The following is a 24,577-nucleotide window of genomic DNA, read 5'->3' as shown; positions in this document are numbered from 1 at the left end:
CTACCTTTTTCTGTTTATAGGGTATTACTCCCTGAATTTGAAAATTCCTATGAAGAATATTAATGTAACAGGAAAAAAGTCGGTTAAAATTTTAAATATTTTGGTCTGTACAGAAAGTGAATGCTCTATCTTACTATGGAAAAAACACCACCACCACAACAAAACAAACAAAAAAAAATCAAACAAAAAAAGCGCAACCTATTATGGATTAAAAGCAGGTATTAAAAATTCTTCTTTTAAAAGAGTCAGTAAGACTCTCCTAAAGGCTAATTTCCAGTAAGCTTGGACACCAGAAAGATCCATACTACTTTAGTAAGGCCACTAATGGAATGTTATGTTGTCAATCTACAAAACTGAGTGCCTGGTAACTACTTTGTTTCAGCTGAATAAAGGAAAACGCCTTTCCTTTACAAGAAAGAGGCAAGAAACACCAGCTGCCTGCTGTAGCAAATAATACAAAAAATAAAACAGTGCTTCCATTTGTTTCAGTATACATTGCTTTGATGTTGTTGAACCTAACTTACTCTTGCAGGTTATGTTCATCCTGTGCTTGGCCTCCATCTGAATTGAAAAGTAAGGTATTTTATAAAGAGCCAGTAACTTTTCAAAGGGGCATGCAGTTTTATAGTGCTCCTCCGGTGAATAACAGACTACGCTGGCTCTGCTTCTTGGCCCCACAGAAACTACTTTTTCAGGCAACGTTCAATCTGCTGTATGTTTTAAATCACACAGGTGAGGCATTTCAGCTAGTCTAAATGATTCAGAGGCAAATTCTGCTAAACTTATACTGAGTAATATCTTGTAGTAGGATTAGTGTCACAGGAACAAGTTCTTTGTAGCTCAAGAGAAAGGACATTTAACTTTAGGTTAAATCTTTGAAAACCCCATTAACCTGTCTCACAAAATGTTTTATTTACAAGGTAAAGGGCTTGCAGATCTGGTTGTTACTGTTAGGGGTGTTATGTGCTGGCAACAGCCTTGACAGAAAACAGCCCCTTGCCTTGGAGAGCTGACACTGCGCTGCTGCACCAGCTCTGGAGAGGGAGTGTGATGGAGGGGGGTTGACAAAGAAGTGGTCACTCCTCTGACAGTAATACACACGCTTGAAACAGATCAACTAAAATCAAGCAGGGGAGAGACATTAATGAAAATCCTCCATGTTTCCAGTAAGTCACTTAAGAAGGGGAAAGGAAGAAGTGTCGCCATCTGATGATGTGATTAGCACCTAAACAGGAGCTAAGGCTGAACTGAACCACAAGCTCACTGGGACTCAAACCCTACTTTTTGAGACAGGTCCAACCCAAGCCAAATGACTCTGATGCTTTGAGCCCACAAACTGAGCCCAAAGGCTGAATTTGGCAAAATGAATTCTGTTTCTCTCATGGGTTTCCCCAGAAACCTTCAATCCAAACACCACACAACTGATATATTTGAAAGCTTAATTCATATTCTGTTTTCAGAAGTCTCTTTGTAATTGTCTTGTTTATGCTTTTTGGTCCCCATTAGTATAAATCAGATGATGCGATTTAAATCCACCAGCTGTTGTGTTTGAGTCTCGACTGTCAAGACAATCCTCTTCAGCAAACACATTTGCTTTTGTCTGTCATGGATGCTTTACTACAATTCTTATCTGTTAGCACTTAGGATTTTGTCTGTCTCCTGGATTCATTAGCATTTAATCATTTGTTGAATAAAAAAATCTCAATGTGTCTCCTTACAGGCTGCCTTTAAGAAGATGGCAACATGGTGACTACAGATGCTGCTAACTTTTATTATTATGTTACTTCTCTATCATTGATCCCAACTAAAACGGAAGTGAGAATTTTCACACATTAATAAGAGTCTTCCTGCCCTGTATGTACTCGGTTGTTTTCATCCTTGGGCTAGCAGGAAACACGCTGGTCTTTGTCATAATAGTTTTCTATGGGAAACTGAAGATGTTGACATACAGTTTTGCTGAACTTGGCTCTAGCTGACTGGGTCTTCCTTTGGACACTGCAATCCTGGGCATGTTCTGCTGCTCAGGAGCAGACTTTTAGCACCATGGCTTGTCGTATTATATGGGGCTTGTACACTCTGAACTTGTACTCTTCAATGTTAACTCTAACATCTATCACCTTTGACCGGCTTATTACTATTACTTTTACCACCAAAGCACGTATGTGTCAAACCAAACAAATGAGACGGAGCAAATTAAACTGTGTCTTGATCTGGGTGATCTCACTAGCATTTGCCACAACACAGTTTATTTTTAGTGAGGTGTTTAGTATTGATAAGGCAATATGTCAGGAAGAATACCAAAACCATCGCACAGAACTGGTTCTTGAAGTGATCCAAGTGACCCTTGGGTATTTTATTCCCCCATGCTAGCCATGATCATCTGATACTCATTAGTTATTAGAACCTTATTGCACACCAGGAGTTTTCAAAATAACAAATCTCTAAAAAAATCTTTGCTGTGGTTGCCATATTTATTCTTACTCAGTCACCCTATGCCTTCTTGAGACTGATAAAGATCATAGACTGGAGCTTTAAATTGAACAGCAGCTTTGAATATGCAACCATCGTAACAGAAGCTCTTGCTTATTTCCACGGCTGTCTTACTCCTGTGCTGTATTTCTTCATGGGGGTGAAATTCAGGGGGAACTTACAGACAATTATTAAAAACTCAAGATGTGTCAAGCGGCAAGTTACAGCTAAATACTGGCAAGTTACAGCTAAACAGTGGCAAACCACTGTAGAGGAAGGCTCTAAAACTTTTACTCCCTCAAATAATGCAGATGGAACAAGCATGTACCTGCTATAAAACTGCCCAGAAAATCTGGCAACTATTTACCTGGTTTTGGTTTTGGTTTTTGTTTGTTTGTTTGTTTGTTTTTTGTAATGACATGGGTAGCCTGCATGAAAGAGGAAATACAGTCCCATTAGTAAAGACATGGTGATCGGCTTTAGGCCAGGCTATCTTAATCATGATACTTCAGCATTTTGTTTCAAAGATATTACAGATTTTAGTTCAGCTCATTCATTTCATGAGAATTCCTGGATTAAAAACATACACTACACATTTCAACCTTCATGCTGGGTTTAATATGTGGTTGTTTTTTTGTTTGGTTGGGTTTTGTATTTTCCATTTGGGAGAAGGTCTCCACACACACTCTAGTGTTCATCTAACATTTCTGTGATAACGCAGCATCTTCATCTGCCTCCCATCCAGTATCAGGTTGATGGTCTGAATCTCTCACACACACCTTTGTATCTTACTCCTGATAACAGATCTCTTGTTGCCAGATGACTAGAGCCCCTGTCAACACAAGGGATATCATACTGCACATGGCCTCTAACACTGAGCAGCGTTCCCTTAGACACAAGCTCTCACACCCTAATTCCCACGCATTCTTTGCACCATGACATTTTTCCAGTCTCTTTTTCCCGGCAGCGCCTTGGCACCCTGATTCCCTCACCATGAAACTCTGGATTCCTTAATTGTTCTCCCGTCTTGTTCCTGCAGTCCCTCCTTTCCACCTCTGGCCTTTTCACTTCCCAGTGGGAGGCAAAAAGGTGCGCAGGGGGCAGTGCAGATGGGGGCAGAAAGTACGCAAAAGCTCTTGCAGAGGACAGAACAACAGGGGTGGAGACTGGAATAGGGAAAAAAAAGAAGGGATGTTGGGGAGGAGCAGAGGGAGGGCTACATGCAGCTGTGGGCTGCCTATGACGAAGGCAGAGTTGGATCCGGCCCAAAGGCTGAAAGTCTTTTGCATTACAGCTTTGAATTATCAGTTTTAACCTGTTTCAAACCACTCTTGCAATAACACTCTGGATGTTCCTTTTCTCCCCATTAACACTCAGTCCTTCCTACCAGTTCACTGCAGCTCAGTGGTACCCAACCCTCACAGGAGCCATTGTGTCCATGTCACCTTTTTCCCCCTAGAGAACAGCTGCTTAGGCAATCCTTTCCTTGCTACACAATCTGTCTTGTTTCTCTCATAGTGAAATGGTGCAATATCCTCAAAAACAAAACTAGGAAGGACTGTGCTGTGCTTTCATGTTTGTGTGGCAAGCAAAGCTGCTATCCCAACACCGCTGAGGATGGAGAGGCGTGCTCCTGTCCCCACTTCTCTCCCTGGCTGATTCTGTGCAGGGCAGCGAATGCTGCAGACCACCTGCAGTTCCCCCTTTTGGCTACGTTTGCACCCTGCTCGGCCATGTGAGTTGTAATTAGGTCAGGAAAGAGTGTTATGAGTCATTATGAAAGAAAGAATACAAACCAAAGCAACCACAGTGCAGACAGGCTGAGATGTCCTTTCTACCAAAAGCAGTACTAAGGTATGAATAAAACTCTTTGTTTCCGTACCAGAGTAGTGACACTTTTTTTTCTTTTTTTACACTTCTGCCATCTATGATATTTTTAAATTGGAAACCAGTGCACTGGCTTACCCTGGGGACTTCGACCCAGTGCTATACAATATCCCAACCTTTGTTTTAAAATATCATCTGCAAATGCGAATGCTTTAGAAATAAAAGTTTAAAAATACAACACTTCAAAAGAGAACCCATTAGCCTTGAAATGGCAGGATGTACCACAATTACACAACTTATCTCAGCTTCTCACATTAAGATTTCAATCAGGTTGCTCCAAACTCACATAACAGACCTGAAAGCGTGAAGCGACTGCTGCTTAATCCTAACATTCAGGAACAAGCTGCTTCAAGGTCAGTCAGAGTTATGCTGGTAGAGCATTTATCTTACCTTGCCACACACCTGTGCAGCTTATAACCAAGATGAGTTTTATTTGGTTCTCCACTGACCTGTGTCTCAAAATTTGCTGTTATGAACTAATGCCATTGTAATAATTTCATGTCACTTCAAGGAAAGAACTACAGGGGCAGGGTTAAGTGAAAAGAACAAGTGAAAAACAGAATAAGACTACAGTAGATACCAAAAGCGGGACAAATAGAAAATGTCCTTTAAGATAATTCACTGCTTTGAGCACCAACTCACATTTCCAGTCCAGCAAGGACTCACACCCAGAATAAGGTAAAGTTGGCATGAAAATCGCAGCCACACGCTCAGAGTAAGGCTGTAAGAAACTATGTCAACAGAGCACGTCTATCACAGATCTTGTCTCTGTCTATTTGGACCACCCAGTCTCCCTTCTCTTCCCTCTCTTGGCTGCTTGTCTCCTTCCCTTTTAGAGCTGCAACAATTAGTTCAAATCTCTGGCAAAAAACGAATAGCTTGGACTATATTCAGCAGAATCCCAATAGAGAAGTCTGGCCTGAAAACCTACTTATTTGTATGCATTCCTCAGACATGAATCTAGCAAGCACAATCTTGGATCCTTTGTGTCTTCCACGGACACATTATCAAAGCAAATTCTACCCCATATATTAAATTTCATGCAAAGAGAACATTATTGGGATGCCAGTGGATTATTATTTGTACTTCAAGACTACCTGAAGTCTCCACATAGAAATCAGGCCACATTTAACTGGCCACTTTCAAAAAAAAGAAAGATCAAAGGCCTATGTGAAGTCAAGATGGTTCACCAGACCAGTATGGCCAAGAAATCTGCAGCAGTGAAACCAGCAGTAGCTCAGAAAGTTCCTGAACTGCAGACCCTGGGAAGGTGGAAGAAAACACTCTGGGAAATTATTAGTACATGTACTATGGGCTGCTGTCAAAGACAGGACAGAGGGTTAGTGGAACCTTTGCTCCCATTCAGTACAGTGGTTCTAGCATGTTTATCCTCAAACGCCCACAGTATCAGATATCGCATTATCTGCTCGTGTGCTAAGCTACACCCAGGCTTTGGGTACACATATACTCCTCACCACAGAAACAAGTGAGGAAACTTCTGTGCTGCCATAATCAACACTGCACTTTGGTTTTTTTCTTCAACACGTACCACATGTATCAGTTTCTGCATCTCCCATAGCACAAAACCACACAATGAACACGTGATGCTCAAGTCATCCACAGTGTAAGAAGACCATTCCCCTGCATCCTCCGCCAGTGTTCAGGCCAGTGAGACTTTTCAAACGTTGCAAGTGTCATGGGGAAGGGCAGGTCTGGTCTGCGTTCTCTGCTGAGTATGGCTCAAGCTCCAAGTTTGACCACAGCAGGAGTCGCCCCCTGGCTCCTAACTCTAATGAACCAAGAGCAATAGAGGTTAAAACATTATTTCCTGGCTTTCCTGCCTATAATCTGTGAACAAAGGGAGATGGGCAGTCTTCACAATTTACATGGTGCAAGTAGGATGTTGCATGGGCGCCCTTCACCAATTGTATTCTGGTGTTTGTGGCAATCCTTCCTTCCAGCCTGAATACTTTGTGGGATGAAAGAAATCTAGCCCAATCCCAAACTGAAAAAAATGGTGACACACACTTATTTTTTTCTCTTGGTTGTATTCTCCAGAGCTAACTCACTCGTGATATCCCGTCTGCAGATAGTGTGAATTCAAAGTAGTAGTACATGACACTTTTTTTCTTCTTCAAACAAACAAACAAACAAACAAACAAACGTCCCCCATTGCAAATTGTCCCTTTGGAAAACAGGCAATACTAACTTCACAAGAGCACAGTTTGTTCATGTCTGCCCAACACCTGATAAATATTAATATGCTGTCAGCTTCAACAGTATACAAAATAGGCAGCACAGACAGAACTTCTTTACCAAGAAACAAAAATGTACAATTTAGAAAAGTTTTTTTCCAAATAAATAAGTCTGCAGAGTCTGCCTTCTATTCAAATTGCAAGTCACTGTGGTTTAAGCCGGAAATGGGTCTGCTGAGGGCAAGTCTAGGTCTGATTTCGCAGCAGCAGGCTGGTTACTCTGCGGCTATTTTCAGTTTAGCATTTAGATTTAGCACGCTTATTTTTTCCCTCAGAAGCAAAACAAGTGCAGAATTTAGGTGAAATTGCTCTTTTTTTTTTCTTCTCAGAGATATAAAGGCTTTTGAAAGACAATCAGTTATACAGAACAGAATTTTTGGAAAATATTTGAAAAAATTCAAACAATAGTAAAACAATATTTTGTATAAACATGGATATACATTAAACTATAATACTACAACATAGTTTGCAAACCAAGTATTCAGATATTCAGATGGCCTTAGACCCTCTTCCTTGCTAATTTATGTAGAAATACGTGTAAAAAAATGACTGAAATCTGCATTCAGTCTCATTTTCTTAAGAAAAAAAGAACAAAATTGTACCAGATTTAGCTACCCAATTCTTGTTCTTTTCCTTTTCTGTAATCTCTTATCTTTAAAGTTGTAAGGAATCCTACAGACACAGACCAGTTATTTCATATTCAGTTCAACAAAATCTGTCATAAAAAGAACAAATCTTTCCTTATCTTTTCCCCACCCCCTTGTTCTCTTGATATTAAGTAATGGTGAGTCTGACAGAGAGCATCGCTTAGCTCCTATTGTAAGTTAAACGTGAATGACCAGTGATCCAGTACGGCCTGCAAGCCGATTTTAATGGTGACAGCTGGCCTGGTAACAGCACAGAACTGGGACAACTCCTCTGTGCTGTGGTGCAGCAGGTGGAAGGAGAGGATGGAGCTGTTTGGATTTACTAGATTTGATGCTGACTGTGCAAACAGGCCAAAATTATTTTGTGTCTACTGAACATGTGGCTGGGAACAGAAGTGTCTTCCCTTTATGCAGAGGTTGGCTATCTCCACTGAATGGAAAAAAGCCCACAACACTCCAAACAAACCCCAGAAGAGTCCCCTCTCCATGAAGCAATGTTTACTCACAGATCTGTCACGCTTCGATCCAGAGATTCTCCCTCCATCTGACTTTCATTGTGGAGAGAGTCTGATTCCTGTACTTGGCACAGCTCCTCATCAGTGATTATGTCAAATGCGGCATCATCTGGTGCTTTAGAGGATTCACTTGCAACTGTGCCATAAAAGGATATGAAAATAAACATTATTAGCTGCTTGTTTGGAAAACAAACAAGTGAAATCCTTAAGGGGGAAGACAGGGCTGTTCTCTACCTTTACAGAAGCACTAGGTAACTACTAGAACCAACTGAAAATCTCAAGCTGACATTTAATATACACGCAAATTTCTGTCAATACCAATGAAATTCAAAGATGGGACCAATCCCACCCCAAAAACACGCCATGAACATGCAGGTCCTTGGAGCAGGAGGTGACCATGTGGTTTCTTGGAGAACGTCTATGAACACTACTTATTTCTCCATAGCATGCAAACAATACACTAACCAAAAGCTCTCTCGGGTGGTGACACAGGTGATGCCAATGATGCTGGTGATCCTTCCTGGTTGGCACTGGATCCAGAGTCATCGGTACTGTCCACAATGACTCTAGGCTTATTAAAGCAAGCTCTGCAGCAGCGCTCCTTTTTTCCACCAGGCTTTGTCACCATGTAATTGTTGCAGCAGTAGTAGCAGAAAATGCGACCACACATTCTAGAAATGATTAGAAACCAAAGGTGTTAGAACAGTACCACATAAAGGTGGAACACATCTATGTGACACAGTCTGGGGCTTTGTCATGATGGTTTTGCTCTCTGCAAAAGCATGAAAGCTACATCCATGGCAGAACTCTTAATACAGACTGCACTGCTTTCTGAGGTGAAGCAAGTTTTCTTGACAAATAGGATGCAGACACACACATTCAAGACTGTGTTACCTTAATAAATAGGGAAAACAGAAAAAAACCATAAAATACTAAAAAAAGTAAATATACATTTAAACATTAATACATAAAAAATTAAATACCCACAAATATGCAATACAAATAAACAATACATATATGAAGTATATATGAAGCAAATGTACTTAGTAATATTATATAGGCCAAATCTCATACTCAGAGCAAAACTCTATTTGATTGCAAGGAGTCTAAGAACACATCTGTATGTCTCTACTTAGTAATCACCCACCTCCACTTCCAAGAGGGAAGAGGAAACAACATTGGACACATACACGTACAGTCATCCCTCCTGCACTCTCAACTCTGCAGTCTCTTAGTATTAAACCTGTCGACTATGTTTTAATGAACATGTTAAGATTTTAATGAATAAAAGCACCCATCAGGGATGACTGTGATTCGTGAAGTCTTTGTGGTTTTGATTTTCATAATCATTTACGCCATTAATAGGTATTGGTGAAAACATAAACAGGTTTTACAGATTTTAAGTTGTTACCAGAAATTACTTCACTATTTATTAATCTACATCGAATGTTCCCTACACTAATATGCAATTAAAAGTTCCAGTAGTACATACTTCACATGATTAAGCAGGTTGTGAGGAAAAAGAACAGTAAACAGGCAAAATAAACATTTCGCTAAGACCCTGAAATGTGCACACTTAAATATATTTGAATAAATCTAGATCGGGTAACTAATAACTCCAAGCAGGCTAACCGTACAGGAAATACTTTCATATTAACTTTTTTTTAAAAGATTACTCTGCAATTGGTAACTATCTCAGAACATATCTAGTTTAAGTAACCAAACTTAAAATTGCACATCATGTTGGATTTGTTCTGGACTACTTCTATCATAACAGCAAAAACACCTTAGTGAGTATTATTTACAGCATGCACAGAGCAGTGCATAATAAATACATTAAAAACACAGTCCTTCAAAGAAACACACTATGTAGGGTGTGACTGTTTCCAGAAATAAGAACTGACAAAATCCCCACGTCAGAGTTGCATCCAGATCTTTGCCTTAATACATATCAAGGGACCTTTCCATGAATGTCTCTTACCCCCTTGTGAGCCAACTTGTTCTTTCAGACTCTATAGTGTCCTGTATCAATGACTTTGACCAATGAACTGTGAACATCACTAAGTATTTCATCCGTGTAAATGATCATACTGAGCTTTGCTTTTGAAGAGCGTAATAGAGTTCAACAAACTGACCTGCAGTGGTGGCGACGCACCATCCATGAGAACTCTCTCTGGCAGTCCAGGCAATGATTAACCTCTGTGTCCCCCTGCCACCTTTGCTCTGCACTAAGCTTCTGCTGGAACTCCAGAGCATCTGATTTTTGCCACAAAGCGTCCTTATCTCTGCAGAGATACAGTTAGAAGAAAGAAAAATACATAGAAGTTATCAATGTTGATTTACTGTTAACCCACCTTAATTTGAATGCTGGTGAAAGCTTTGCAGCTTTGCTGTGACTTCTGAGGAGCTTTCAGGAATAAAGGCAGATCAAGAAACCTACCGAAGCTCTTGGGAAGGCGGGGAGAAAAATACATGCCATGCAAAGAACTACATAGTTTTGCAAAACAGACAGCAAATTAAGGAGGAAATAATATTGGGTGCTATATTTTTGATTGCATTACGGAAACGCAAAATTTCATCTGCTGCTGAACTTGGCCATTATCTCTGTCTTCAATTCAGGAATACAAGACTGAACTACCTCAGCAGTATCCCTTAACGTTCTAAACTAGGGGTTTAATTTTTGCTTGCTGTTTATTTTTATGCCAACCTGATAAGTTCTATCAAACGTTCTTCAAGGAATTGTTTTGTTCTCGTCAGGTCATCCAGTTCAGCAAATAGCTTCTGGTCACTGATATCTTTGTCTGCTGCCACCTTGCTGAGCTTCTCACTGTAATCCAGGACCTTCTCTTTTGCTTCATCAGCTTCTTTTTGGACCCTGATCAAATATGAAGGCAATTAAGAATCATTTTTAGCTCATGTGCATCCATCCCATGAAAGAAAGGGGTCCTCCACCCTGATAAACAGGTAGTTCCAGTGAAATTGTCCTCAGCGTGCATATTTTTTATAGCTATCCAGAATCTCTCCAGTTTTCTGCATCCCTGAAACTGCACAAGGATCCATCACCTGGTGAATACAGTCAGTAATCAGCAATTCTTTGAATGCCCTGCTTATAACAAAGCTTACGATGGCTACCACACTGGGAATAAATTTAGTGTCCTTGGAAACTAGACCATCAGCAGCTACAAACTGAGATTAATGGGGAAAGTCCTATAGCTGCACGTTGCCCTGCATTTGCAGGTTGCACACAAAAAGGGCCATTTAACACATACTCCTCCATAGCCTTCATGTTCACAAAAGGGAAGGAAACCAGTTTCTCACTATATTCTTCTAACACAGATGCAATTCAAAAACTGAAGGTTCATAGAATCATAGAATAGTTTGGGTTGGAAGGGACCTTAAAGATCATCTAGTTCCAACCCCCCTGCCATGGGCAGGGACATCTTCCACTAGAGCAGGTTGCTCAAAGCCCTGTTCAATGTGGCCTTAAGACACTTCCAGGTTAAGACACCTCAGTTCGCTGCACAGTCACTGGAAAGAAGTATCCCCACTAAGCTTCCAAGAATGTAAGTCTTCGCTTGACAATATGGTAATTTCAGTACTGTGAGTCCTAGCAATGGATCACAAATGTTACAGCAACACGACATGAAGGGCTGAGCTAGTCTGAACTTGCTTAGCCAATTCAGACTAATTCAAATATTTTGTCGAGTTAAGATTTTACACTGACAACCTTCAGAAAAGATCAAAAATCATCAGTCTTCCCACAAAGATAATATAAGCACAAAAATATAAAAATACAAGGCTTTGGTTAACCTATCAGACTCCGTGTGAGCCCACACCTCATGAAGAGCTATTTTGGACTGCCAGATAATCTGCACCACACAGGCCCACATTACAGACCATAAGAAACCTGACAAAGATATGCAGGATGTGGTCCCATTCAGATAATTCTTACCGATGCCCTGGAACTTCATGGACAGATGAGAAAAAAATAAACTGTCAAACAGTGCAATTTTTCCATTCCTTGTGAAAAAAAAAGAGCAATATTGGTGTTTTAATTTCATGAGTAACCTATAAGGTAGAAGGAGGTTATAGAAAGTCTTGCAGTTTCATAAAGGAAGACATACAATGAATTTACGTCATCGGCTAAATTAACAATACAGTAAAACCTAAACTTTGAATTCATGTGTGCTGTGCAATTTACATATTTCTCATCTGAGGTGTTAATCTCATATTCCTGGTCAGTGCGCACGCACTACTTGCCCTATATAAACTCCATGGCATTTGCTACTTCATAAACCACAGCAACTTCCAATATGCTTTGGTTATCGGCTCCTTGCTTGGCTTAAAATTAACAGCTTGTTTAAAGAACCCAAATTCTCACCTTTCCAAGAGTCCTCTCAAAGATGTCACCTCCTCTTCCTTCTGCAGCCGAGCAAATTCTGATTCAGACAGCTGCTCTCTTGCTTCATCCAGCTTTCTAGACAAACTCGTGTTTGCAGCCTAGTGAAATAAATTACTTTATTTCCTTACATATAAAAACAATAGTTTACCAAGCACTGGACAATTACCAAGACAGTTAAGCAATGCTTTAAAAGAATCAAAGCCAAACCACCAATTAAGATATTATTGTATAAACAGACACTAATTAGTTGTTTACTAGTGATTGATTACTTCTGTCACACTGAATAAGGGATAGATTCTAAAGTAAGACAGTATTGAGCCTATAATTCTTATTAGTCTATGTCAGTTGAGCTTCTGCCTCTTTATCAAGGAAAATCTCTTAAAGATAATGGCAAAAGAACACACCCTAAAAGCTTTTTCACCACCCAAAAGTTTCAAAAGAAAAAAAAAAATTAAAATAAGGAAAATGCTGTTTATTAAAGCTATATAGAACACGAAGGACAATGAACTTCTGTCACAGATAGACTCCAAACTCGGCGTCCTCAGGGAACATACCTAACTGCATGTAAAGGTGTACATATTCCTGCTAGCAGGCAGGGCCAGGTTCAGTAATTTGCACTTTCTTCTTTCTGGATTCCTTACACCTCAGTACAACTCTCCTAACTCAACTGTTTGATAAACACATTGCAAAAATCATATTTTTATCCAGCTGGGTAATTTCTCAGCCAGATCAATTATCTGATTCAGTGCCTCTTGCAGCCTGCAAACAGTTGGATCCGCACGTGTGGCTGCATGCAGTGGGCATGCAGGGCCTAACACAGACACCTTTTAAAACTGCAACACCATTTAAAAAGTGTACACATAACTAGGTTTTAGACAAAAGGTGACTAGCTTCCAAAGCAGGACAAATCCTAAGTGCTATTGTGCTTTCTGTAATCTGTTTCAGTGGCTAACGTTCGGCGGCTGAGTATTCTGTCTGTAGCACCTGTATTTATTCAAGGGCATTTTCAGACTTACAGCCAGTCACCAGAAGTGCTGTCTGCCTTCTCAATTATAACGCTAATGCCTGCTGACACAAACACCTTGTCTTTTAATCAGATCAAGCACCTACTTGTAACTCCGCAATCTCTTCCTCTGCAGCGTGCTGTCGTCGCTTCCGCTCCTCAAGTTGCTCTGTTACTTTCCCACACTCTTCACTGACAGCCTAGCAGAGAGATTGAGGCAGGAGTCAGCATTCCTCTAGCAGCCACCCCTTCATCTCTGAAATTCCCAACTGTGAATCCCGAGTGCTCTTACTGCCATGTATGGGATAAATGCAGCAACAGTGTCAGGCTCATGAAAGACAGCTAAAGAGATGCCCAACTCATGGATTCAAGGAAACTCCCCTCTGTGGTCGGAGACCACCTGTGTTTCACTGTTACTTGCTACGGGCTACTACAGCTCTCAAAAAAAAGGTGGCCCAGCTTGTGAATTGCTTTGGCTCAAAAGAGTGAGACAGCCCAAATCATACTGAGGTTTAAGAAGCCTTTATGAAAACGCAACACAAATGAATGTACGCTATTTTCTGAAACCCATGGGATTTCTGGATACCACCAATGGCATAAGCCTCTGATCAACTGCCAGTCTTAGAGATTATCTCAGAATGGCAAAACAAACACAATAAAACCTTTAGCCTTCAAGTGCACTGTTTCACGCATACAGTGCTGACTCATGTTTTTTCTGGAAGCAAAACTTCTAACTTCTTGGCTGCTACCTTGAGCAGCTGAAAGCAAAAATACATGAGAAAGTTATCTGCAAAAGTATCTGGTGTCAGTCTAAGTTTGCTTGAAATCATCACCCTCTTCATTACTGCCTGGCTTTTCCTTGTCACGTGGCCTCTCCACTGTGCTCAGAGGGCCACACTATACATCTCAAAAAATTTTGAAGGGTTATTTTACCTCAAATAGCCCTAGGTCATGAGTGTAGACATTTTCAGAGTCACAGGCTAAGGGTAGTTGCATGCCAGTCTCAGAGCCTGACCAACACAAACCTTAGGATTTCACCTAGTAATTGCTGCAGCAGGTGGTAAAGTGGGGAAAATTTTGCACAGTTCGCTCAGCTATAATAATCACGTTAATTTACCTTGAATTTTGTCTGATAATTTAGAATCTCTGTGCTCATTTGAAATTTTATTGCAGACAGCTCTTCTTGGCTGGTCTCTTGGAAACTCTGTGCCTGTTTCTTTACTGTCTCCAGCTGCAATTGCAGACTTGGGACAGCTGCAACACATATTTGAGCCTCCTCTAATTTCTCTTGCAAGCTCTGGTTCTCCTGTCTGAGACTAGAGATGTCAAGCTTCAGCTTCTCCTGTTGCTCTGCTGCCTGTTCTTCCAGTTCCTTGAGCCTTTCTGTGGCCTGGGATAACTGCTTTTCTGAATCCACCTTTTCAGAGGTCAAGGTACAAATCTGAATACCGAGTTCAGCCATATCTGTGTTGGTCCTGTGGAGGAGATCTTTGTTTTCTTCATTTTCCATTCTAGCAAGTTCCAAGTACTGCTTGACCCTGGATAGCTCTTCCTTCAGGTTCAGCAAGTTATTTTCCATCTCAGCTTTTTGACGGGCTGCTGTCTCCTGTTCTTTTTTCAGCACTTCCTCTCTTTCTTTACCTTGCATCAGCTCTTGCACGTGGTTTCTGTTGAGTGACTCACTTTGCTCTTTCAGCTGCTGGACAAGCGCCTTCTGCTCATCCAAGAGAGTCTTTGTGATTCCCAGCTCACCTCTCATCTGCTCTCTTTCATCAGTGGTCTGCTGAAGCTTGACTCGCAGGTCGAGGACTTCTGCTTGCAACCTAGACACTTCACTTTGGTTGACCTCCAACTGCTCTTCACTCATGGCCAGTCTGGAGACCAGCTCTTTTGCCTCACTCTCCAGAGAAGCCATCTGCTGTAGCTGGTGTTCTTCCACTGATTCCTTTTCTAATGTAAGGGATTCAATAAGCTTTGTCTGATGAAGGCATGTCTTTTCAACACTGAGCTTTTCTACCTCAAGAGTCTCTGCTTTCTTCCTATGTCTTTCAGCTTCTGCTCTTAGCTGCTCACACTGGCTCTCCATGCCTTGCAGTTCTGCTTCTTTCTCTGTGAGCTGTGACTGGAGAGACTCTTTGCTTTCTTTCAAGGTGCCTAAGCTTTTTTCCATTTGTAAACTATGCTGTTTGGCACTTTTCAGCTGTCTTTCAAGTGAGGCACAAGACTCCTTGGTGGTCTCTTCTCTTTGCTTTAGTTCTTCGTAGTCTGAGTGCAGAGCCTCTAATCTCTCCTCCAGAATTTGGCTTTGCCTCCTGGCATTCTGCAAGTCTTCATCCAGCTGTTTATTCTCACTCCGGAGTTTCTTCTCTTTTTCATCAACTGACACCAGGGCATCATCTATCTCACTCTGAAGCTGCTTCTCAGAGGCTTTCAGTCTGGCCACCTCAGCTTCTAGGGAAGCTTTAGAAGCTTCCACATTTTTCAGTTTCCCTTCCATCTTCTTCTTGGATTGCTGCAAATCTGAATTCTCCACTTTCAGCTTCCTAGTCTCCTCACCCATTTCACTCACTGTAGAGTTTTGCTGTTCCGTCTGTTCCTCCAGCTCCTTGACCTTCTGTCCGAGATGCTCTTTCTCAGACAAGAGTTTCCGGTTTTGCTCCTCAAGGCTACGCACAGTCTGACTCACCTTTGTTAAGCGACCCTCCTGTAGTTCAAGTTGCTCTGCTTGCGACTGGGCTTCCTGCTTCAGTGCTCCTTCCCTCCTACCATACTCCTCCTCAAGTTTCTCTTTCTCTTTCCTTGCTTCCTCAAGACTTTTTTCCAGTGACCCCACCTGAGCCAGCGACCCCATTACCTGGGTCTGGAGCTCAGCCATCTCCTTCTCTTTCAGGGTGAGGACCTTCTGAAGTGCATCCATTTCCTTTGCCATGGTTTCCAGGCTCCCAAGAAGCTTTTCACTCTCTTCTTTGGAGTCAGCAGCGAGGCGATTGTATCTGGATTCCAGTTCCTTCTGTGCCTTCTCCTTCAGCTGCAGCTCTTCCCTTGCTGCTTTCAGCTGAGATGCATGTTCATCACTGAGTCTTTGCATATCTGCCTTTTCCTCTTCTGTCTCCTGAAGCTTCTCTAACAGTGTCTGTATCTGTAGGGCAGAGTCACAGTGGGCTGTGGCTTGCTGGCCCTTTTCCTCCAAGGCAGCATCAACTTTTGCAAGGAGGTTGAGGTTCTTCTGTTCTGTAGAACTCAGCTTGGCTTTGAGCTCATCGATGCAAAGATCCTTCATGGCAACCAAAGCCCTAGAAGCCTCCAGCTCCTGATTCAACAGCTGCAGTTTTGAGGCATAGTCTTCCTTGCTGGTCACCAGCTGCCCCAGCTTATTTGAGTATTCCTTCTGCTGCTCCACTGCATTCAGTTCCAGTGACTGTAGGCACTTTTGCAGGTCATGAACAGTGCTTTGAGTGGTGTGTGAGACCTCACACTGCTTCTGTAATTCTATGATCATCTTTGTCAGCCGGAAGTTCTCCTCACTGTAGTTATTGCTCTTCTCCTTTTCTACCTGTACTTGTTCTTTCTGAAGGCTGACAGCTGCCTGGAGCTCCTGATTTTCCATTTCTAGCTGGCGAATACGATCTTGAAGTTCCCTCTGCCTCAGCTCAGCCTGGTCAAGCTCTACACGCATCTCTTCAAAACCCTCAAGGTGTTCAACATTTAGTGTGTTATTTGCATCAGGGCTGGAAGGAAACTCTTGGGCCTAAATGAAAAGAAGGAGAAAACCATAAAGTTTAAGAGTAATTACACACGTATTTAAATGCTGTGTTCAAATGAGAGCAAATTCAGGTTTTTAACACACAGCAGTGTTGTATGTTGAATTCTCAGCACTACAAGATATCAGCTTATAGGAAAATAGGTTTGTTTGCACAAAAGATAAATGAAAACTTTATCTGTAGGCAGTCTTCTGAATATATTTTTTTCCCCTCTACAAGATCAGCATGCTCAGTTGAATCAGCAACTAACAAAGAACTCTTTTTATAGTTTACCATTATCAGGATCATGATCACCATAAAACTACTGAGCTCTCTGGAGCTATGCAATTAATTAAGTATCTACCATGCCACACAAACATTTATTTGTAATTTGCTCACCTGCAAATAATTGCTCACTAAACTGCTCATGCTGGAACTGCGACTTGGGGGCTTCCATAAATATGCTGAAGATCCAAGTGAGGATAATGTCCTCCTGTTGATCACACAGAGAAACAATATATAAAAGAAGTCTAAGCACATACATACCTGTCTTTCTACTCTTATGTGTAAGATTTACCTAGCTATAACTATCACATATAAAAAGACATAACTGTGCCTGGTGTCTGGACCAACAACCACTGAAGTTGATGGAAAACAAAATAGGGATATCAAAGGTACCCGTAAAAGATTATGAGCTTGGTAGTTGTGAATTCCAACACCCATAAAAACAAATGCAACCTTTGCTCTAAGAAATTGTGCTGCTGTGTGGTGGCAGCTCAACCAGATGGTGGCAGCATGCAGCCCTGGAAAAATCTCCCTGATAGAAACAGATCAGGATCAGACCTAATAGTTTTTGTTCCACACTTTGAGGTGGGATCAGGCTGTAGTGACCATGCATTGTCATCTCTACCATTGCTGCAAGTGAAGCACACTGCCTGGCTATTCTGTCACTACACGTCTCAGCTCTTAAAACAATAAGAGCTAAGGACACTTCTTCTTGCGCGTGTGAAGATGAGAATAGCTTGGGATTTGGGCCTAAACTGCGGTTACTGGAAGTACTCCAGAAACATCAACTCTGATCTCTGGTATACAGTTTAGTGAAGGAAAAAAAGTCCAATTTGTTCATAGACTAATGACACAGAGGAAGAGTATGCCTGCTGTAGCGTAAGCATTCCTACCTGCAAAAGCAGAAGCTTTTACAGATTCTGTAGCAGGTGGGTATTTTACGGTTCTGTTAATATACAAAATCACAAAGTGTTTCTATCTTACCTGGCAAATGCTGGCCAAGCAGCATCTAAATCATAGCCTCTTGATGCCAAGTCAAATTGAACGTCAGTGAGCTCATAGAGGTGACCCACAATGTCAGAACTCATTTTGGAATTCAGAAATGGACTTCTTGCATAGTACCAGTCACTTGAAAATGAAAAAAGTTAAGTAATACTCATTCATGAGTAAAAAAGAACAGTTTCACTTGCAAAATTCCCCCATAACATCATTATTCACTCCACTCCAGAAAAATATGCTACACTATTCTAAATGCAAACTGAAAACAACCAGACCTGACAACCAACATCTCATCCCTTTGATGTGAATGAAATCAAACAGCTTCAATGAATTCCACAGAAATATCCTTAAAGGTGCCCCTGCACAAAATATTTTTTGCTCTACTGCTTGGGCAAAACATGGGCAAGACAACATATTTGCTATATACTGGATAATCACACAGTAAATACTTAAAACACACACTTACTACATCAAAAATGAGGGAGAGAAAGCAGTAACTAGAGTTAAATAGTCTGTGCAGATAGCTCGCTTTTTCTAAAAGCCCTACCAGTGCCCCTCCAATCAACTACAAACTATCTTTGGTGTTCCTTGGACAGGAGCAAGCTGTTCCTCTGTGTGACAGTACAGAGATACACGCAAATGCTTTCTGGGGTCTTGTACAACAAATTAATCCTCCCTTATGACATGCAGTACAGAAGATCAAACCCAGGATCTTCAATGCTTATAAAAATGTCACCATTGAAACTGAGATACAGAAGCATCAGCACCACCCACTCGACGCACATTTAGCTGCAACAACTTTCAACCTTTACCAGCCTAAGATAGGTATGAACCAGTGATCCAGTCTAAAAGGTCTATTATCCTTCCTATCCTATTACCAGCTCTCTAAGCCAACTATTTGGAAGGGTTTCAATTTCTTTCAATAGCTACTAGGTGATATTGCTTGATCACACTGAGCAAGCACCCATTAGTTAACATGGTACTTTGTTATTCACCTGGTCACCTTGGTGTTCATAAAGCATTGCTGCAAGGTGTCTGCTAGCCTTTGGTGAACCAGGGAGTAGCGAAGAAAAGCTCTTCCTTTTCCAAGAGATGTTCGTAGCTGGAATGGAGAAACCACAAGAAAAGAAAATTCTAAATATAATTTGTAGAGACATGGCCAAAACAGTCTACACACTGACACAACAACAAGAACAACAGCAACATCTAAATAAATAAATAAATACAACAAAAAACCAAAGCAAACAAAAAAAAACCCCAACAAACCAAAACCAACAACAATAAGCCATTAGTTGTAAAGGCAGTAGTAAGAACTGCCACTGAGAGACACCTGTTCCCAACACTGTCATTGAGTGGAATCTTTTTTGAATGACAAATTTGTATCTACAGCTGGCTGTTGTCTAACTTATAATAATATAAAAGGCATCACAGGACCAATGAATCATCTAATACACTGAGTACGTGAGTACAGACTATGCTAAGGGCAAATGCCAATATAAAGAAAAATCTCACGATGTCCAGCAAAACCTGAAGTGATTCCTTAGGTTACTTCAGATGTGTTTGGCCACAGCTGGAAGGGCTTTAGGGCAGATCTAGTCAGAGAACAAAGATGTACACATACACAAATAAATATATCCCCTCGACACAGTAACACCAGACGATGCAAAAAGCCTTTCTTAATACTTAGCCATGAAGTTGATAAAAATCTAATTCTTACTTCAGACCAAGAGCAGCTGCATGACCAAAATTAATGGATCTTTTTATGAAGACAGCTGTTAAATCAACATAAGGGGGACCACAAAACTCAGCACTAAGTTTTGTTATTGCTACTGACTTGGGGAATTGATGTTTTGTCTTTTACATCTGAGCTATTTGCTGTCCTGCAAAATAATGAAACACCATGCAGTAGTGTCTCATTTCTCCTTTCCATCAAAATCAATTTAGGAACAGAAAATTAAAATGATGAGAAGAATGTCTCACCAGTCAGCCAAACTGCTCATCTAACTAACAAACCCAAATATATTAATGATTTTAAAATGAAAGCCAAGGAAAATATTAGAGGGGCTGAGAATCAAGTTAGCAAGTAACTGTAAATTTTGCTCGACAAGTTAGTGTGAAAGAAGGCTCAAAGGCCACACAAGCTTTCTCTTGTTTTGATGAGTATTCCACTGTGGTGAAGTGAGAGCAACATCTTAACTCTCTATTGCCTTGGGTTTACTGTTGCTGAGCTTCTGCACTCACGACACAGGTTCCTCATTTATCTCAGCAAGCCACTACATACAAAAATGTTCCTTATAAATGGATTGAAGAAATGTGGAGCAAAGGATGCAACACCTTTTCCCTCTTTTTGGTTTGAATTCTATAGGACACAAAGTGTGAAATAACATGGTCTCCAGAGACTAAGTACTCCAGAAATAGCAAATTTAATTTGCCAACTCAGTAATTTCTTGCCCTCATTCACTCTCTATATGTCTGAGTATTTCTTCAGGCAGATGCCTTCCCTGTCCTGTGCACAGAAGCTCACAAATGTTTTTCCTATCTAGACATATATAGCGAACCTCTTAAGAACAGTCAAAGAAAACACTGGAAGCCATGGGACTAATCCTGTCCTTACTTCCACTGGTTTATCAATTTAAACCGTAATGCCTTTTTTAAGCATGGAGATACTAGAACAAATGTACGTGATGAGAAGTAGAGCAAAATATTCACATATATGCAGCTACAAGTAGCCAAAGACTATTTGACTAGGAAACAAAACCATGCCACCTCCTGCTAAAAAGCCCTGCCAGAGTCCAGGGAGGCAGGCAGTGTCTGGTATTGTCAGTGTTTCCATGTTAACTGCAAACACTGTAGCTAAGGTGCAATGTACGGCTGTAAAGACTTGGAAAAACGTGCATTCAGTGTAATCACCTCTTGAAAGAGAAAGAACCAGAACTCACTGCTCACCTAACGCCATCAAGGACAAGGATCTCTGTTTAATTAACAATCAGTTTCCAGGGTTTTCCTATTTGCTTCCTTGCTCCACCTCTCTAGCATATCATACACCCTAATACTAGAAGCTCTGCAGGCAAAGAAGAGACATTACACTGTTAAATGTTTGACCATTCTTAAAAAGCAACAGCCATTTCTCTTTCCTCCTTGCTCGCTTCCATCTTTCGAAGTCAACAAGTACTGTTCAGTGAGCAAATAAATTACATTTGGAAACCTTTATGTTCCATCCAGCCAGGTTCAAAAATTGGCTGCTGATTTCCATCTCTAATGAAGGGAAATAACCAACACATTTTTCTGTCATCTGTCATTTAATTTCTGGACCTGAGTCTGCCAGCTCAGTTATCTGAAACAGTTGACTGATTTTTACAGTTCATATTCCTAAACCACAAGCTAATAAAGTTAAAAGAAGTCTTCCACAAGCTAATTTCTATGGCTGTACAGAAACAGAAAATGTCCTTCTTCCAGACAATAATTTCTGACATCATGCTAACCATTAACCAGCCAGAGGTACTGACGAAGGAAGAAAAAGCACAGCAGCCTTTACAAGTGGCAATATGCAGGTGATGCCACAGGCAACTGTTGAAGGCTACAGCACAGTCTCCCTTTGCAGAGAAATCAGATTGGCTACTGCTGCTGAGAATTTAAGGGTGAGTAGTCACAGTCACAGGATCTTTCCTGCAGCAGAGGTCACTGTCCTTCTCCTGTCTTCCTGGAAGTAGTGGTAAAGTCAAACCTGACTTCCATGGCTTTCTCCTGTTTCCCTTCCCAGCGGTAAAACAAACTGGAGCCCTTCCTTGGTTTGCTCACCTTGGAACAGCAAAATTCAATATTGCCCAAGTTGCTGAGAGAAGAAAGTAAGATAGGGAACACAGAGCCTGACTCTGCTAGACTATCACAGCTCCCTCTCAGATGGCTCAAGACAACATTATCTAGAGCTGCTGTGGAGGAACTGCTAAGAGAATAGGGAAATCTGCTGTAAATGGTAACTTGCTAATACAGGTTAGCACTGCTCACAGATAACAGCACTGAGCATCAGGACAATGGTGGTCAGCACCACCACACCACCACCTTTTTACCCATGAGGGAGTTCTTCAAATGACTCTAAAGACTCAGACAGGATCAGCACAGAAATCTTCTCACAGCACTTACTCCACCCACTCATTGAGCTGAAGACATAACACGGCTGTTATAAGATTAAGCTTTCATTACCATATCTAATAAAAATAAAGGTTTTTGTCCTATTCATGACAGCTTACCCGAGGGAATAAAGACAACCACCATGAGCCATTACATTATGCTATTTGACATGGAGGAACAAAGTTGAGACAGAAGATGAAACGCTGCTCTTGGTCAGTCCTCCTCAGCTCTACTGACCAGTTGAAAAAGTCTTAAGAAATATGAAACATGGTGAATCTTTCCTTGTACTCTTAGAGGAAGTCCTTGTGCCTCGAACTGTGCTAGAGATGTCAGGCTCTACCCTTTACTTCATTTTTCATTCATTTTTAGAGAAAATGGCACTAAGTGTATGAAAAGGCAGGGCACAGCCAGAGACAAACAGGACCATTCAGTTGTGTAAGTGGTCTTCAAAATACCGAAGAGTCAGGCTACCCAATCCTACATAATTTAGTGCCCTTGTAAAAAGAGTAACCTTACATTTTTATACTTTATATGAGAATTAAAAATAAAAATTCCCAACTTTTTTTTTCTGTACGTTAAAAGCAGTGTATTTTCTTTCCTGCTCTCTGAAAAGACATACCAAAACATAAACCACATATTATGATGCTTAACTGATATACTTACTTCTGTAATAGACTTGACAAAGCGGATTCCATCATTAGCTCCTTTGACTTTTGCCAGGCAGTCGCAGAAATAATCCCAGTAGTCTTTTCTGGTTCCCAGCAATGTGCTTTTTTCTTTCTGGTCAAACTTAAACAAGGAAAACAAAAAGCAATTAGCAAAAATTAAATATATACAGCTACTTGGAATTCATCTCCCAGAAATGTAGTTTCATGACTCCTCTTAGTTTTACTCATTGTATTCACAAAGGACAGACACATTGTACTGCACTGATGCAATCCAGCAGTTAGAAAAGCTACTTTACAGACAGTAATAGATAATAATGTTCTGGGTCTAGTTAAAATATCAACATCTATTCAAAACTGCTGAAACAAAGACTTGCAGCGGATTCAACAGCTGTTTAAGAACAAAGAAGTAACAACCAGTTGCTGAGAGACCTGCAATCAAGTGTGGCAATAGCACACATGAACATACCAGAAAAACCTGCTCTAGCTACGGCACATTCAGAGCAGCAATGCAGCGACGGTATGGACCGCAGCTTGGACCATTTAAATCCCAAAGTAGTCTTCAGCTTCTGCTGAAGCCTCTGCAACCCAATTATAACTCCCTTGCCTAGATAAAGGCTTGATTAGTATGTCTTTGTTGCAATCAGTGACATGATTACAGTATGTGTAGACAAGACACAAGACTATGCAAACTCAATTTCTATCTGCCAAGCAGTGTCCCCTCCTACTTAAATTTCGAGGATGGTCAAAAAGCAGCATTCCAGATTAAAAATCAGCCTTTTGCATTAAGCTTTCCATACAATAAAAATGAATTTCCAAAGTGAAATTTCTAAAAATTCTCTAAATTACTCACACCACTATAACTGCATCATGCACAGCTTACTAGTATTTATTTTGCATTAAAGTGTTGTCAATATTTCACTACCACAGTTTTTCCAAGATAATTTAGCAGGATATATCTTTATAATCAAGCTTAAATGTTTCAGATCAACAGAAAAATGCCTTACATTCTTCAATCAAACTGTCAGCACTGCCTTATTATTACATTTATTTACTTTCAATTGAAATAAGTAAAATAAGCAGCACAAATTTCAATCCACTTACTGAGTAAAAAAAAAGAAAAAAGAGACTCAATTGGATATTTATGATTATCTGGGTTAAACCCCACATACTGCAGAGGTAATAAGAGAAAACGAGGTCTAACTTTGATGGTAGATTACAAATGACACACATCACTTTTTACCTGTAGAAGGTATTCAAGCTTGTAGGAGAACTTTTGCAAGTTGACACTGTCATCTGTGATCGGTTCCCCTCCTTCTTTAAATTCTTTACTTAATTCAGTTACAGCGTCTTTAAAACAAGACACGAGAACAGTTAACTAACGCAAGAGTATCATAGAAACATAGAATATATAGGACAGGATCCATAAACAACTAAATAAATGGGGTTTTGCCTGGACATTATGCATGTGTGTTCAGTTTCTTTCAGTCCAAATGTCTTAACAACAGTGCAAAAAGCTTATTGACATGCTTGCAATTAAACATCTATGAAAAAATGAGAGCTCAAGTATGTATGCTGACTA

The 24,577-nt window shown here is 40.7% G+C and overlaps 2 protein-coding genes across 7 annotated transcripts in view; one reads left to right on the top strand and one right to left on the bottom strand.

The window, feature by feature from the left end:
* The window catches only part of FYCO1 (FYVE and coiled-coil domain autophagy adaptor 1), a 51,100-nt gene that overhangs the window by 13,726 nt on the left and 12,797 nt on the right, over positions 1–24,577 (bottom strand). For 5 of the 6 annotated variants that reach the window (XM_065628129.1, XM_065628132.1, XM_065628131.1 and 2 more), the window contains exons 3-14: positions 24,239–24,345; positions 22,994–23,119; positions 19,198–19,304; positions 18,188–18,331; positions 17,318–17,411; positions 14,296–16,926; positions 13,286–13,378; positions 12,155–12,273; positions 10,481–10,648; positions 9,909–10,058; positions 8,239–8,444; positions 7,765–7,909 (exon numbers count right to left, since the gene is read on the bottom strand). In XM_065628129.1, the coding sequence (XP_065484201.1) occupies positions 7,765–7,909; positions 8,239–8,444; positions 9,909–10,058; positions 10,481–10,648; positions 12,155–12,273; positions 13,286–13,378; positions 14,296–16,926; positions 17,318–17,411; positions 18,188–18,331; positions 19,198–19,304; positions 22,994–23,119; positions 24,239–24,345 (4,090 nt within the window). The remainder of the gene's footprint in view (positions 1–7,764; positions 7,910–8,238; positions 8,445–9,908; positions 10,059–10,480; positions 10,649–12,154; positions 12,274–13,285; positions 13,379–14,295; positions 16,927–17,317; positions 17,412–18,187; positions 18,332–19,197; positions 19,305–22,993; positions 23,120–24,238; positions 24,346–24,577) is intronic. The other variant, XM_065628134.1, reaches the window with a different exon arrangement.
* On the top strand, positions 615–2,806 carry CXCR6 (C-X-C motif chemokine receptor 6). Its single transcript, XM_065630248.1, is given in 5 exon segments — positions 615–732; positions 1,843–1,945; positions 1,947–2,358; positions 2,361–2,445; positions 2,448–2,806. Coding segments are annotated over 5 exon segments (1,077 nt in total).

This window comes from Caloenas nicobarica, chromosome 2 (assembly GCF_036013445.1).
Source record: "Caloenas nicobarica isolate bCalNic1 chromosome 2, bCalNic1.hap1, whole genome shotgun sequence".
NCBI lineage: Eukaryota > Metazoa > Chordata > Aves > Columbiformes > Columbidae > Caloenas > Caloenas nicobarica.
Note: the sequence above shows the minus strand (reverse complement) of the source record. Positions and strands in the feature narration are given on the sequence as shown.